Here is a 17,584-nt window from a genome sequence, read left to right as displayed (position 1 = left end):
TGCATAAGCAGCTGGCTGCAGTGTCTGCATAGTAATATCCAAAAAGACATAAATAAATGACTATGTAGGAACAAAATGAAGTTAAAATAATGGTTTATACATAAAACAGAAATCAAGATGGTACTAATGATAAGATCAAGAAGATATTTAGCATGGAAGTATTTTTTTATTATTATTTGATTTTAGCTAATCATTTAATTTTGATTTGCTTTTAACTAATCACAATAAACCCAACATCTTTTATGTGTTTAGACAAAGCCCATCACTGCCCTTGGTGTCCAACTGGAAGAAAGGTGTGAAATAATGATTTCTTACATTGGTAGTCACTAGTAAAATTTCTTCTAACACTATAGATGTAGAAAGAAGTGTCCAAACATCAAATTTTGGGCTGAATAGATAAGCAGTGGGGGAAAAAAAACAAAAACAGACATGCACACACAGGAAGACACAATCTCAAATTGGTTTTGTTCAGTGATTTTTTTAGACTTTGTTCAAATATGAACACAATTATAAAGGTAGGAAGAACATTCATGGTGGTGCACTTTTGGGGTTTTTTTGTTGTTGTAGTTGTTGGGGTTTTTTTTGGAGGGGGGCTGGGGAAGAAATAAAATATGATAATGTTGACCACATTTTAGATGCTACTTCCTTTTTTTTTAATTACACCTGTCACTTAAAATTTAAAATGCTATACAAGTATCCAGTCCTGCAGAAACACTGGGCCAGTCACTCACCAAACCCAAGTGTTCCACCCTATGTAGTTTCTGGAAGTGATGCTTCAGTTTTAAAAGTATAAATATGCTGGAGAACAGCTAGACACCAAATGTAAGTGAAACCCAGTTGTCCAAGTTAACAGTTTGACTTAAACTTTATCCCTACTGAATTCTAAAAACTTAAGAAGTGTCTGTAAATGTTTAATCAAGCTTGAAAGAAAAGTTCTGTGCTTTGGCTAAAACACAAATCCAAGTGAGACAGTTTCTCAGTGTGTTTTTTCATTGCTCAGACACCAATAAACCTTAAGAAATGTACCTTTCCCATCAAACCAGTGCATGATATTTATTCTTCACAGTCTGTTTTCTACATTTTTTTCTGAAACTTCAAGTGATTATAGATGATGTTTCACTTTCCGTAGTTGGAAAAGATGCAATTGCATCACCTATAGTTTTTGAGCAGTCATACTATAGTTAAGTAAGTTTGACATAAGGCTCTTTTCTGACATATTATGTCCCTTCCTAATGCAACTTTTATCACCAGAGCTTATGTCTTTTATTTCACTAGGAAGATTTCACTGGATTCAAACTGCAGAAAGATTTTCAACATTTTGAATGGAAAACAACTCAATTCTCTGGTTTGTACATTCATCTATTTATAATTCAGAAAGGAAAATAGAAATGAAACAACAATGTGCTTTCATTTTAGTAACAAGCCAAATTTTTTTTCCATGTGGATATATCAGCATATCTCAATTAATCAAGAAGTATTACACCACTTCTACAAATATCAATGATGCAACCAGGAAAAAAATATTCCCCAAACACTTGAATTTCAAGAAAAAAGTGTAGCTTACGAAAGCCATAAAATACACTGGAAAGATTTTTCAATTAATACAAACCATTTTTCCACATATTAAAAAAAAAAAAAAAAAAGGAAAAGGAAGCAAAGCACATATTCCAAGAGCACTGGGAGGTAAAATGGGAATATTTTTTTTCTTTGACTAGCTTACTCTATCCCAGCTTCTCATGATCCTCCCTGGGGGAAAACCAAAGTAGTTGTCTTAACTAGGTTGGGTTACTAGCAAATTAATATTCTTTCAGCATTGCTAACCTGAAACTGCATGAAGCTTTTCAATCCTACTCTGGCAGTTCAATCGAATGAACACAACTGAGGACATTCAGTTAGTCTCTGCATCAGGTTGGTGTTTACCTGACTAAGACTATGGAATGAGAATTACTGTTACCCTCACTCAGTGTGGCAGCACCTAAGCTTCTTTGGAATTTGGGGTATAAACTATCTGTATGGACAGCAACAAAAAAGGACAGTCATTTCTGGCTAACATTTAATGCAATTTTGGGAAAGGGAAGGGTTACACACATACCTTCTTTCTGACTCTGTGCACTTTTCCTACCAGTGTGATTAGTTTTGTTTATCTGGAATTCGTTAAATGATGCATACAGAGACATCACAGATGACCATAGGTCATCTATCCTGAACTTCCATATGTCATAAATCATTAAACAGATAACTCATAACTCCCTGAGGTGAGATGGCCTCATCTCCTGAAACTACTCAGTTACCTTGATTAGGGTTAAGAGGCATATGGTGTTCAGAGAATCTCATGTCAGCCCCTGGTCTGCAGAGGTTCTGCTGACTTTGAGCTAACGATTCTGATGAAACCCAAAGGCAATGACACACAGTGCTTGTCAGCAATAAAATCCGTGAAAATAATATGGGTGTAGCTTGTTGTCCACATGCACATACAAGCTTGATGAACAGATATTGACAATTTCAGAAAAATAATGTGTCACAGAAAACACTTAAATGTTTAGTAAAACAAACGTTTCCTGCTAAAAAATGCTCTTTCTACTTTAAAGTTGGATTGTAGTAAAAGGATTTGCAGCTGTGCTCATCTGCTGTGAAAGGTTTCAAGGATTTGCAATTGTAAATTTCTACACTGTAAATGAAATGCAGTAAAAGGTATATGGCTTTGAAATGATACAAGTTTCCTTCATCTTACATATTTTATATTCATAAATTATACAAATCCTATGAAAAGCTGAGAATATTTAAGCTAATACTAGAGAGGTTAAATTAAAAGTAGAAGAGGTAAAGACAGGTATTTTAAAAAAGCTTCTAATTAGGCTAAATGGAAGGTGATGCTCTTTCAGAAACAGCTGTAGGATGTCCCCTCCCTACAATAATTTCTGGCAATTTCCAGAAACTCTACTGTATCAAAGTGTGATATTACTTGAAAATAATTAATTTTTTTAAGGTTAGACTTTTTCTAAATTGCTAGGATTGGTAGCTGCTGATTAATTTGTAATGTTTTTATATGTATTGTGGATGTTATGTATAAATAATGTAAAATTATAGTAGGTATAGTGTTTGAAATATGTTATTTTTCACAGTATTTAGTGCAAAACTTCCTTTATCTTTGGTAGGAAGTAAAGAAAAGGCATCATCATGAAAGGGATCTTTATAGTCCTTTAAATGATGTAGGTATTGCATTTCACTTTCTGTTCTGAATATATTTACTAGGTTTTGATAATTTGCTGTCAGTCACTGTGAAATAAATTTAAAGTGATCACAAAAAAGTGATATTCAAAAAGACATAATGAAAATGGAGAATTTAATATTAAAAACATTAATTTCATATTTTATCACTTCATTAGATTCATTGATTTCAACAAAGCTGCTGAAATAAAGGTGTTTACTCGTGCATAAGACAAATTCCTACTTTTTGAGTCTTTTAAGTCTGATATACGTAAATATATATTTATATAAATGAGAAGAGATTAAACAGACAGATTAAGAAGCATTACTAAACACGTAGGTATTTGTTCTTGTGATAAATTGTGTTATTAAAATACCATTCATGCCAAGTAAACATGACAAAAGCGAGACATTATTTCTAACTTCCTTATTATAATGAAACAAAGAAATTCTTAAGAGAAGAGGGACATTCTTCATATTGTTAAGTAGCAGTTGTCGGTCTGTGTTTTCATTCAGTACGGAGATGTCAGCTTTTTCAGTACATGAGAGTACTTCATCAAAGGAAACTACTGAGGATGTGTTCAAGGACAGATGCTAAAACACTGAATAAAAGCTAAAATGTGCATTATTGTACCAGATAGAAATTTTTACTGAAAATTAGTGTGACTGAATATAGTGCACTCTAAACATCTCAGACAATTTCAAGATCTCGTGGAAAATGGATGTAATGGGAATAAAAGAGCAAAGGACAAAGATAAAGGAGGATTTATTTCTTTACATCTCTTTTGTTCAAAACGTGGAAAGTGTTAGAAAGGTGAATCTTCTAAGCTGACTAGACCATTGAATAGCTAAATTCCACCATTAGGGTCCTCTTTCCTGAAAAGGAGTGTGTGAAGTATCCAAGACAATACTATCCGTTAAAATAGACCAACTTTTAAAATGGTTATTGTTATTTTAAAGATGGTTATTTTTTTTTTACTTTAGAAAAGAACCTTTCTTCACTCTTTTTTGAGAGTCCAAGTATACTTTTGTGCTCTGCTCCAACAAAATGATATCTCTTTAACCTCTGACTACCCCAACACAGTGAAGCAAACAATCCCTATACCTCAGGTTCAGCTGAGTGTACTATTTTCTTTAAACTGAAGGGAGTTAGTGGAGAATCAGTCCAAGAGGTAAACCCAAGTTAACTACAGAGGCAGCAGCAAAGAGCAGAGCACTATGCAGAGCAACTGAAGAGGGTTTTGCACTGACCACCTGTCATCAGTCCTTCCCCCAGCACATGAACTCTGGAGACTCCACAAAGAACAGTGTTGAGACTCCCAGGCCATTCTGATTTTTCTTTCTTCTGCCCACTCTCCAGTTTCTCTGACCCATTCACATCAGCATGATGGAAGAAATATTCCCAAGAGACCCACTGTGATCTTTCTTTAAAATACTGACTATATCTAGGTAATTTGTTAGTCTTTTGGTCATCCAGTGCCAACGTCCAGTGTCTGAGGCACAGGGGTGTACCTGTAAGTACACGGTTAACAGCTACCCTTCAACTGTGACAATTATTTTTCATCCTCTTTTTAAACATTGAAATTATTCTTTTATATTCCTAGTCACTATTCGCCACAATTCTCTCCCATTGTTATGAAGTGAGATGGCTAAATTGATGAGAAATACATTCCAGTTTTCAAAGTACAATTCAATCTCATTCCATTGCTCGTAAAGAACATAAGAGGACTCTCCACACTCCTACCAGCAAACACACAGAGCTACCAGCATAGGGTCAAGTCTTGTAAAAAAGGAAAAGAGATCTCCGAGGGAGACCCCGGACTTCAATGTTTGTTTAGATTCTACCTAGAGATAAAAGTGTATACCTTCCTATTTAAAATGTTGTTTCAGCATTTGCACATATTACTTGTTTCAGAGATGATTCCCACAGGGTTATTTAAGTAATTGAAAAAAAATTTGAAGATTCAGATTGTGAGCTAAAAAAAAAAGCTCATAGTCACAAATAGTTCCTAAAGTCTCATCAGGCAATTAGAAAATAAAACATTATCAGTGTTTTTCATCCAGCTATCTTGAGCAATACACAAAATTTTAATTGGTACCTCCCAGCAGCAATATATATCATCACCTATATCTTAAATAGGTGCAGAGTTTTTATCTGCAACATATGTTTAAGTGTTACTACCACAGGCAAATATACATACAGATGTACACGCTATAAGGTTAATTTTAGAAGCCTCTAAAGTAGTTTTCACAGGAGACCTAAAATTATTCAGAATTATTATAGGCATTTTCCAGTAATTTCAATTATTTTCTTTTAATCTTGTTTGTACAGCAGAAATTGTGGCTTCTAACCCAAGTTACCTTCAACTCCAAATATAATGAAGAAGATGTAGCTTCTGAACTGTGGCCCATTTGTATGGTGATTTGTATCACCATGCAAATATCATGTCAATTAATGCATTTTCTGACAGTAACTCACAGACAGTCTAAATCAGAAAACTGTTCTAACAACAAATCCCAAGGCAGATTTCATTCTCTAGCAATTTATGGAAGTAGAGGTTATCAAAGTGCTATATGGGGAATACATACAAGTAAAAATATGCTAAATACTGCATTTTAGCAAATACTTAAAAAAATTACTATCTGGATCTAAAACATAATGCTGAGGCCTGACAGAGAAACAGAAAGCAATGGGAAGAAGAAAAATACACAACAGAAAATGCTATGAACATTTTCACTAACCTGAAAGCAATTAAGTATTCTGGGGAAAAGAAGCCATAGAAATTAACAATATTTTTTCTAGTGATTTGTTATATAGACCTCTTTGGGTTTCACAATATTCTTCAGCACAGTGTTCTTCTAAAACAATGAGATTCACTTACAGCAGGCTGCTGGGTCCTCATCGCTGCCATCAGAACAATCTGGGTGGGAGTCACGGGCTGATCCAAGTGCTGTGGACTGCCCATCCCTGCAGGTGAATTCTTCTAAGGAGCAGAAACCTGGTGGCTCTGATGGTGCAATGTCCAAGAGCCGGATGTTATTCAGACAAACGAAACCTGCCCTGCTCTGGAGTGTTCCTTTAAACATAAGCTGTGGATTGTTACAGATAAAATATCTGTGTTAACAGACAACAAACTGATTTTTATTTATATAAAACAGTTCTAAGTTTAAAAAGCACTGCATACTTTCCACTACAAAAAATCTGAAATTTTTTATGACTATCTCAGGTTGAAATTTCAGAAAATTTTCGGCTAAAATGGTTTGATGAACTCCAAGAATGAAATTAAAAAAAAAAAAAAGCCTATTTTAAAGAAAAACTCATAATCTCATAAGCATTTAGCTAAAAAGTTGTAATGTCTCTGTGCTTTAGAAAGGTGTCCTGAAATGTAACCTCCTAAAGACTCCATCTTCCTTTCTGAAATCTCTTCATAACCTCATTTTGCAGATGCCCAAGAGAAAAATTTTCAGTTGCACTCACAGGTGCATAAAATGGGCTGGGGACTGGTGTCCTCAGACACCACTTCGCATAGCAGAGACTAACAGCTCATACCTGTTCCATAACTTAAGATAAAATGGATACACCCAGTCTCTGCAGTGAGCTTGGTCTCTACCTGTTTGTAATCCTGGAGCTGTTCTGGGCACTGTTTGGGAGATGGCTAATTTGCTTGGGTCAAAACCTTGCTAAATACCATGCTAATGTTTTAATTATATGGACTGTCACTCACCAATGTTGGGCCTCTGCCCTCACCTGGCTTATATTACTGCTATTGACTTATAGAAATTCAAGCAGCATTTTTCTTTCTGACAGAGTTCTCTTGCTCTGAGCAGATTTAGGACAAGCTGATTTATGGCAATGAAATTTCAGATGAACACCTCTTGCTCCTGGCCATGGAGGAGCCCACCTCCGCTGGGCCTCAAAACAAGGAGATTACCCCACTTGTGCTCTCCAGGTTTCTTTTACCCGAGTTAAAGCAGCAAACAGGATATCAAAAAGATGAAGACTGCAATGAAAGAAAGCACTGAAAAACAAGAACTGGAGGAATAAATAGGAATAAATAAAAATGGAGTTGTGGGGTTTGACCAGCTGGAACATGACCATAGTGTGTCTCAGAAAGTATTTACATGCAAGAGTCAAAAAGCACAGTGTAAGAGTACCAGACAAAACAGAAGGAGATAGAACAGTCATTTTTTTGGGACATAAGCAGAAGGGTCTAGCATACTCCCCAAAGCCTGGGAATTAGATTGGAGTGAAATCTCAAGAGGCATTTTCTTTCTAAACAATGAGAACGTTATATGTCGTTATCTTCCACTAGAGACAATTTCTTCACAATGACAAAAGCCTTCTAACACTCTGCATTCTCTATTGGTTCAAACAGTACAATGCTGTGCAGAAACCATGACACAGCCACATAATTAAAGATAATATCTTTCCTTTCCTAAGTACAAGTGATCCTTGCAGTCTTTGTACAAGAATACATAGTTTTGGCTCTCTACTTATATACATACAACTTCAGCAGGCTTTTTATTTATTTATTTATTTAGTTACTATTTATTTGTTTATTTATTTTTAGATACTGCAGATAGCCTAATTACACATCTGCTTGTTTATTCACACTTGTCCTTGTGTGAAAAGGAGAGGTGGGCAACAACATGCATTGAGAACTTACTAGCTTCTTGAAATGCATTCATTCTAACATTTGTTGAAACATCAATTCCTGCAGTAGGCTTAGTCTTTGTCCTTTCACAGAGATTATATTTTCAACTGATTGTTGAAACAGTAAAATATGATGGTTATTTGCAGAATTACAAAAGAAAAATGTAAATTAAAAATTACTTAAAATGAAAACTTGTAAATTAATATAAGAATTGAGTAGTTGCAAATTAACATTCTTCTCTATGCCTGTAAACTCAAGGAGGAGGTATCCTCTCAATTGCAGTTTACATAATTTCACTGAAATCCCGAGAAGATAATTTACATAATGTCACACAATAGTATATATATTTAAATGAGTTAATAACACCTGAGATGGACTCAGAAGACTAACCAAATCAGGTGAGATTTGTATTCATTTTCTTGCATGTTATTAAAGATCAGCAGCTTCTGCATGCGATGCTTGCGTAGATGTTTTGTTGAGCTACAACCAGATATTTACTCATATTGAAGAAACAGCAAGATATTCAGGTTGTATATAATTTTTCATTTTCCTAGAAGCTCTATAAACAATAAAGCATCTCCAAAAATTGAGCATGTACTTTTTTTCATTCATACCTTTAAATTTTCTAGTCCTCTTGGTAGCTGTATATTTACTTTGACCCATTCCTTCTTAGTCATGATGTTGGTTTCCCATAAGACATATTCCTCCTGTAAAATGTAGAAAACAATGTTATAAAGATATTTTTTGTTCCTCAAGGCCATTTTTTTGTTCTTATCTTTTCATATCCCAACCAAATGACCAATATATACAAAGTGAGAAAATAGAGCTTCATATATTTGTTTGCAATCTTTGCACTGAGGTCTGCAGGAGAGGGGGGAAACAAGACATGTTCACTGTGATTAAACAGACTAATATAGTTATCAGGAGTTGGTAGAATTAAAGTTAATTAATATGCAAATTAAGCCATGTTGTTGCTGAATTTAACAATATCTTTCCACGGTGCTCTCTACATAAGTTTCCTGTTCATAAATAACTGCTTATATTAGGTTGTGTTAGATTTAGTTTTCTTAGAACTGAATTTGGGGTCTGTCAGTTGTGCTAAAACTTTTTTTTTTTTTTTTTAAATTTGTAAAGCAAGCACACAGAGTAAAATCTGACAACTTCTAGTCATGTTCTGAGTTACCTTAATCCCTATTTTCACTCCACCTCCTAAGGATAAAAGCAAGACTGCTAAATATGGTAAGGTTGCCTTTATGCAAGCACTCAAAGCCCTTTTGATTCAATAATCTGGCAAAAACAGCTTGTGCTCATCCTACTTCTAGTCATGATCCTGTCTGGAACATACTTAGGCCAGTATAAAGAAAAGAAGGTAGCAGTTTGAACTTCATATACCTACACAAAATCTTTTCAAGAAGAGCTTCAAAACAGACCAAAGCCAGAAGGACAGAAAAAACTTCTGGAAAATTTAATATAGGTTATACATACAAACAGATTTACCATTACAGATATCAATATTGAGACTCCATTTAGGAAATATTGGTCATAATTTTTCCACAAAAGATATCGCAGAATTAGTGACAGTTCAGAAAAATATTCAAAGCAGAGTAAGAGAAAGGGAAAGTCCCTTGCATGAAGAGAAATTGAAGGTATAAAAACAATTCATCTTACAGGAGACTAATAAATGGGGTTATGATAGGAATGTGAAATGTTATCAATACTATGGACAAGGACAGTTATCTTCTTTCCTGTCTTGTAATATAAAAAAAGAGGAGAAAGATGCTGTCTACTGCTTGATAGGCTGCTGTGCCAGCAGAATTACACTGATATGATTTGTGATGTGCAGCCAATTAAAGTTCGTTCCTTACCAGTCTTGTTCTGGCATACTAACAACACTGGAAGATTAAATCTCTATTGAAAATACATTCAAAGATCAGAAAACTGCAAGAAAACTGCAAGACAGAGCCAAGGCAATACCCTTATTCCAAACACGAAATTACAGATGAGATCAAATTTGGATAAACCATATGACATATTTGATTTCAGAACTAAAAGTCAGCTGTGAGTTTCCACATAGGTATGGGATGTATTTGTCCACTTGTTCATGTAGCAGATATTCAGCAAAAGTCTTTCAGTATTGAGAACACTTCATTCTGTGTAAAACTTACTTCATTTTCCTAAATAATTCAGCTTCCAAAGGAAATCTATTAGCCTACAGTAGGTACATACAAGACACAGAAACTGATGATGTGCTAGGAACCATACTGCATGGTAGGTAAAAACCATAGCCTGTGGTTAAGTGACTGTTTTAGCTACTGTATTCCCCCCACACCTACATATATGAACGCTCCAAACACATTTGTATACCCTTTGGAAATACTCTACATTTGCTGTGTCTTTCACTGTATGCACCCAGATACTATAATTTAGTTCACATTCAAATAACAGCTGAGATATCCAGCCCCATGACCATCTTTCTCCCAAATTCATTTTAATAAGCACAACTTATAGCAGTAAACTTGATTTTTCTGTTCACATGTTAGTATCCAGACCTTCTAAGGCAGTTTTTTACACTGAAGTCACCTCAGATGTATCAAAATTTTAAACTGTCTATTGTTCCATGCAGCAGACTTTACCCTCTGACTTTATACAGCTCTAAGAAGCCAATATTATTATTTCCCTTCCTTACAATATTTCTCTGCAGTATTCATCCTGTTTGTCAGATTTGTCTACACCTTTGGGACAAATAGGTTAACACCTCTAGCACATTCCTTGCATCGTTAGCTTTCTTTTAAAATGTGGAAGGTATTGCTTTTCCAGTACTTTCCTTCAAGATTTATTTTAGTTATGTGGGGGAGCAGTTGCTCAAGATACCTCCACTCTATTCCCCATATTGTGATATATTACTATTGATAAAATTTTTTTTGTAAAACTAAAACGGGCAAGAATTGTTCCTTTTCCCAGCAATGTTTTTTTTCTGAGATAATACTAGTCAGATTCGAAGGATGGAAGAGACTATCATGACTTTTGCTAAAATACTCCATTTCTGAAATAGACCTTTTTCTTTTTTTTTTTTTTGACATATCTTTACAGATACATGCACTACTGTGCAACTGCACCCATTATTTTGTTCCTATTTCTCTCATTTCAGAGAGCAATTTGGAACAAAGATTTATCTGTTCCCCCTCAATGATTAATGGATCAACTTTGACTTCTGTGAAGGAGTGTACTTGTGTGGTTTTTGCAAGTGTTGGTGAACACCCAGAAAACTTTTAATTCATTAGGGTACAAATATGATTGCACATATAAACATTAGTTGAAATTACCTTTTATTGTCTAACTTCCATCTGTTTTTTAAGCCGTACAAGATGTAAAGATAAAAGGAAGAAGTCCATTACTTAATGGGAGAAATAAACAAGTAATGAATGGCAAATGACAGACTGAAGTTAATATCTTATTTGGTTTCAGTTTTCACAGAAAATTTTAAAATTTATCTGACAATTGATATTGTTGATTGTATGGACAGACTGGGGAACAAGACACTGGAGAATATTGCCAGGGAAAGGGATCTCAGGGTCCCTAAATATGAGTCAGCAGTGCCCTGGCAGCCAGGAGGGCCAACCGTGTCCTGGGAGGCATCAGGCAAAGCATCGCCAGCCTGGTGAGGGGGGAGATTGTTCTGCTCTGCTCTGCACTGGGGCAGCCTCACCTTGAATATTGTGGCAGTTTTGGGCTCAGCAATATGAGAAAGACATTAAGCTGTTAGAGATTGTCCAAAGGAGGGTAGCAAAGATGGTAAAGGACGTTGAGGGGAAGCCGTATGAGGAGTGGCTGAGGTCACTTGGTTTGTTCAGCCTGGAGAAGAGGAAACTGAGGGGAGACCTCACTGCAGTTATGACTCCCTTGTGTGGGGAAGAGGAGGGGCAGGCACTGATCTCTTCTCTATGGTGACCAGTGACAGGACCTGAGGGAATGGCCTGAAATTGTGTCAGGGGAGGTTTAGGTTGGATATTAGAAAAAGGTTCTTCCCCCAGAGAGTGGTTGGGCACTGGAACAGGCTCCCCAGGGAAGTGGTCACAGCACCAAGCCTGACAGAGTTCAGGAAGCATTTGGTCAATGCTCTCAGGCTCATGGTGTGATTCTTGGGAACTGTCCTGTGCTGGGCCAGGACTTGGACTCCAATGATCCTTATGTGTACCTTCCAATTCAGCATATTCTATGATTCTATGAATATTTTATGTTAGTTGAACAGTTAATATTGCCAAAAGGGAATGCAAACAAGGCTGAAATAGAAGAATAATGTTACAAATATCTATAAGCCATTAAGTACTGAAACTGGAATGGAATCAGGAAGTGTTAAGTAAAGGTTACATAATGAAGGGAATATCTCACTATCAGCAGCCAGCTCTGAGAACCTGAGGAGAATGTGCAGAAAACTAGAGAAGTGGCACAACAAAGGACATATATTGCAGTTAAGGGAAAAATACAAACTATGCAATTATAGCCAAGTTGCTGAACAACTCTTAAGACAATGAACAAATTTACTTATGGCAATCTTGTAAGCAGCTAGAGAATTAGAAAGTGAGAAACCTACATTAGCTGCTTCTAATGAGGAGTGAGTTGCATTCAGTGAGTATAATGTTTGTGGGTTTTTTCATCAAAATAGACTTGAAAAAGTAGAGATTATTTCACTTAATAAAGACTTTTAACACAATAGAAATGTGAGATTATTTTAAAGAGGAGATGTCAATAGTTTTCTATCAAACTAAAATAAAATTATAATAGAGCTCTGCATAGCTCTGTTCCAGGTCCTGGTATAATTATAGTGCTGATGAACTTACTGGAGAGTGTGGAGAGTGGAATGACAAATAAATTTTAAAATAATGTGGATAACACTAAATTGGAAGAAGTTACAAGAAATCTGAAGGACATCATTAGAATTTAAAATCATCTCAGTATACAGAACCCAGTTTCAAACCAATAAGACAAAGTTCAAAGACATATGAATCACAGTTAAGAAAGAAAAATCAAATGGTCAAATAGTAGTCTTTAATGAAGAGCAACTTTGCCAAGCCAAAAATAAAAGAAGAAAAGCTGCAGATTATAATGGACTGCAAGCTAAATGTAAGTAAACAATAGGTTTATATTGACAAAAGGAGTCCATTTTCCCTGTCCTTCTTAAACCCAAGAGCAATTTAGATTCCCTGTCTTACAATTGATGACATAATATCTATATTAGACAATACGTTCACTCATCTTTGCTCTCTCTGTTGAAAGGGTGAGGAAGGCCAGGGATACATTTACAACATCTGTGGTGCTTTTTCTCTAAGAACAGTAGTAAAACTGTACATTAAGTGCAATCCAGTCTCCATTTGTGTCAGGCCTGTCAGTGCTGGGACTTAGCAAAAGTTGTTCAAAGACAAGTGGTTCTGATCAATAAATACAGTAATAGGATGTGCAGAGAAACTGCATGGAACATGCAACTGAGAAGTTATCTTGAATGACAGCCTCCAGGACAGCAGCTCTGTTGTCTTCCAGGGTCAGAATCAGCGCTTGTCTTTCACTTCTGTTTCTCAATACTGGCTAGCTTTGAAGATTCGTTTCATTTTCATAAACAACCTAATGATTTAGTAGCAAAATGTGTAAACCCCAACTCTCCCTTCTTTTCTGCTTAAGAAGTCTCAAATATACAGTCTATATGGTTTTGTTTTTGAAACTATCAACAGAAGTTTCTTAATATTGTTTTGGCAAATTTTGCGTCAGCTTTAAATAACTTTATATGCAATAAAAACACTTCTTACTGAAGGTAAAATTAAATAACTAAAACATAAAAGGGCTAAGAGAATCTATGGAAGCAGAATGGACTGACCTGATGTAATAACCACCAAAAATATTCTTCATATGCTTATGTAAGGACCTGTTTATAAATTAGTTGGTTCGATCTAGGCTCCTAGTTCTATGGGAACTCAAATATCAGTTTTCTTATGGTTTTGGCGCAAATAATTTGCTCTATTTTCAGGAAAAGAAAACTCTTAAATTGGGTCTGCTGATCCTACTTAGGTGAACCACTAAAATCAGGATTTGGATTCTGTCTCAAGGTTGCCATGAGTGTCATACCTGGGAATTTATTGGCGAGTACTATGGCACAAATCTCCATGCATTCTGACCAGAACACTGATTATGTTACAATTCCCTGGTACAGTAATGGGTCATTGAAAAATACAACTATTCCCTTTTATAAATGAAAAACAGAACCTGGAGCTGTTTTCATGAGTAGTCAGAGTCAGAAAGAAATAAATTATTTCCATTACCTGTTCCTATGTTTAGACCTCTTGGTATTGTTACCCTTCGGGGTTTTTAGCATCTTATCTTTGTGAATGAAGTAGATCTCTTTTTAAATACAAATGTATTGTTGGGTGATAAGAATTCAACTCCAACACCAAGATACGAGAGCCATTAACTTAATGAGACCAGCTCTGTTGCTCTTGCTTTCATTAAGTAGCAGTACAAGGCATCAATATTAAGCTATTAAACCAGACTTTCAAAAGAGAACATCAGAAAGCCTCTACAAGGCAAGGGAGGTAAAAAAGATGGAAATAACATACCTCAGCTGGGATTTGTGTTTCAGTTTGACAAGGCTGTTTTATCTACTAATAGGTAAAAGAATAGGAAAATTACTTCCCTAAGACTTGGGCAAAACAAATCAAGTATCTAATCAAGAACTTTCCAGTTATCCTGAGTCAACAACTTAATTTTTTTCTGTGTCTCCGTAGACAAAAGCACCTATTTTCATATTTCCAGAACAGGAAGAAGGCTAGAAAAGCCTTTACTACAGATTTTTCCCCTGAAATCCCCAATTTATTTAATTCAGTAATAGCTTGGGGGTGTCCTTGAAGTCTTATTGCAGAACATTCACCCATCAAATTAGTTTATGGCTGAGATGGCAAACACCCAGGCTTTGCAATTGCACAGATCAGTGGAACAGTACCAAGGTACTGTTTTGCACAAACTAATTCAGGGGGCAGGCATGTAGTAGCAGGTGTATCTTCTTCCATTTTGTCTAGTAACACCTGTGTTGCCATGCCTTTACCTTTTGGAAATGAATGCATGATTACCTGATTACCTGATTAATAAAAAGTACTGCCTTGAGAACGCTGCTATCTGCCATGGAGTAATGAAACTGAAAATGGCAATTCTTGCTGGAGCAATGACACATGGAGTTGTTTAGATAAGCACTTTCATATAATGCATTGTCATTAGCTTCTAACCATTCAAAACGGCCTGAAAAATGAAAGAAGAGAAAGGTCACTTTTTCACAGAACATTCTTTTTTTTCTCAGTTTATGAAAATAAGGACTGCTTTCACATAATTAAACCATAGACCCCTCCCAGCAAGAATTGAATTTGATCATCAGGCTGTTTATGTGACTTCGATGTCATCTAAGTGTTTCCTGTTACAAAGATAGATCTTCATTTTACTCACAGATAGCCCCAGCAACCAAAAATTATATCAATTGGTAGTATCTCGAAGTTGTTACTTTGCATGTTAAAAGCTGTTAGAAGTCCCACATTCAGCTCAGCCTCCTTACATTCACAACCATTCAATTGTAACCTAATGACAAATATATGTGGAAACTGGGCTTTCTTCCTACTTCCACTGTGGTTTCCAGAAAATATGCTTTTTACACCAATACTTAAAAAATAATAAAGGCATTCTGCTTTATTTCTACAGGAGGCAGTCACATCACCACCACGTAATCAAGGTCTTTACTTCTCAGCCAGAATTTCTGCAACAAAATGTTAGAAGTATATTGTCTTTCCATCTGAAGCAGAAAAGCAATTTGTGCTCTTCTTGACCTACTGCCCCTCATAAAAGCCCTCTTACTGAGATCTAAAAGAGTACTACATCCCCTCAACAGTGTCCTTTAGTTGTCAGAAATAAAAAGCCTAAATACTTTTTACTGAATATATCAGGCCTTTTTTTCCCCCTGCTCCTGAGCCACTGAATGTTTACCGCCTTCCGAAGCAACTATTAAAATAGTAAACAAGAACTGATTAAAGGTCTTAAGTCAGCAGTTTCTGTGTTCCTTTCTCTAAATAAAACTTATCTCAAATGTAGATATTGCACAATCTCAAGGTGAAGGGAGAAGGTGTCATTTCACAAGGAAAACGTTCATTATTATAAAGGACAACATTCTTTTCCTTTTGTTGCCAGTTTACTCTTTGTGTTAGGCCATGATTTACACTGAAAAACATGGTTGCAATTTCACTGGAATTAAGCCTGCAATTTCATGCCACACAAGCAAATCTCAAGGTAAACTAGTATTATAGATTTAACCCAACTTTCTGTTTGACACATATCAACAAACCATTTACACTTCTATACTTTCTTGTGCATAAGAGAAATATGCAACAACACTAGAAGTTATACTGCTGCTTCTTTGTCTAACTTCAGTGTTCTCCTATGTCATTATAAAACCAACCCAGTTTAGTTTCTGAGCCAAATGATAATTAACATTCTTTTCCCTTTTCATTTCAAATTCCTGAATCTTTATAAACAGGGCAAAGTGAAGCTGACATGGTTTTTAGAGGAGAAAGCAAGTGAACAGCACTAGATAAACAGAAGTTCTATGAAGCATCCAGAATGATTCTGTGTCCAAGAGGCATGTTGAGTGTTCTTTAGAGAATTCACACAAGTATTGTGAGTGTTTCTTAAAGAAATTGAGGCCTAGTTTCAGAAATGAAGACTACAGAAACTGAAAATTGACTTTTTTATTTTTTTTCCCCTCTTCTCTATAGCCTGTAAAAGCAGAACAGTGGTCCCCTCTTCCAGGGATTTTTTTATTATTATTACTTTTGGACAACATTTATCAAGTAGTTTTCTAATGATTAAAGGTACTGGGAAGAGTTTTCTTTCATTTGTTGCAAACGTTGTACCTCTGTACCTTTCAGACCTTTAAGGTCTGAATTTCCCTCAGTGCAAACACTGCATAGCATATTACTGTGTTTATGCTCTGACCTTCTTTATGACTTGTTCTCCTAAATTTTCCCAACTTGCTCTTTCTGAAGTGCCAAACTTCTCCTTGTTTTTAAAGGCAGAACAGGTCTTTTGTTTTCTCCACATGGCTGCTTAATCAGGTTTTAGCTAAACAGTCTTGTTTCTTTCAATTTTGAAGGAAAATTTTGTCTGTCATAAGTAAAATCTTGGGAGTCCTGCAGAAAGATCAGCCACTGACTACACTGGCACTCAACTAAGAAGCAGAGTTTATGATTTACTGCTGAGGTGGCCCAGCATCATCTTAGAACTGAGGTGGGCTGGTGAACCTACCAGTATCCTGCTATGCTGAACACTAAAAGCCTATAAATGTTTAGCTAACTAATTCTATCTTAACCATATTCTGACTCAAATCTCATCACTCCCACTTAAATCCGTGGGATTTTTATTTCACAAATGACACAACTTTGAATCTGTGTTACTGGTTTTAGAGTAAATACTGAGCTTTCAGTTTAAACTGAGCCACTGAGTGGGACTTTTTCATTTCTGAAAAGTTCTCTTCCCAAGCAGAGACCTGTTCAGCCTCTGAACCAAAGCCCTGCAACAATTCTCCCACTCAACCATTTCGAGGAAAAAAGAGCTCAAACTGTCATTGTTTCTACTCTTTGAAAGTGATTTTTCATGAATTCAGAAATCCTGGGTTAAATCTTTGAATAAAATAAAAGAAAAAG

The 17,584-nt window shown here is 35.7% G+C and overlaps 1 protein-coding gene across 1 annotated transcript in view; it reads right to left on the bottom strand.

The window, feature by feature from the left end:
* MALRD1 (MAM and LDL receptor class A domain containing 1) overlaps positions 1-17,584 on the bottom strand; it is a 243,159-nt gene that overhangs the window by 206,588 nt on the left and 18,987 nt on the right. The window contains exons 7-9 of the mRNA XM_025895435.1: positions 14,983-15,140; positions 8,477-8,569; positions 6,090-6,297 (exon numbers count right to left, since the gene is read on the bottom strand). Of these exons, the coding sequence (XP_025751220.1) occupies positions 6,090-6,297; positions 8,477-8,569; positions 14,983-15,140 (459 nt within the window). The remainder of the gene's footprint in view (positions 1-6,089; positions 6,298-8,476; positions 8,570-14,982; positions 15,141-17,584) is intronic.

Source organism: Manacus vitellinus, unplaced genomic scaffold, assembly GCF_001715985.3.
Source record: "Manacus vitellinus isolate BGI_N305 unplaced genomic scaffold, ASM171598v3 scaffold_3_pilon, whole genome shotgun sequence".
Taxonomy (NCBI): Eukaryota; Metazoa; Chordata; class Aves; order Passeriformes; family Pipridae; genus Manacus; species Manacus vitellinus.
Note: the sequence above shows the minus strand (reverse complement) of the source record. Positions and strands in the feature narration are given on the sequence as shown.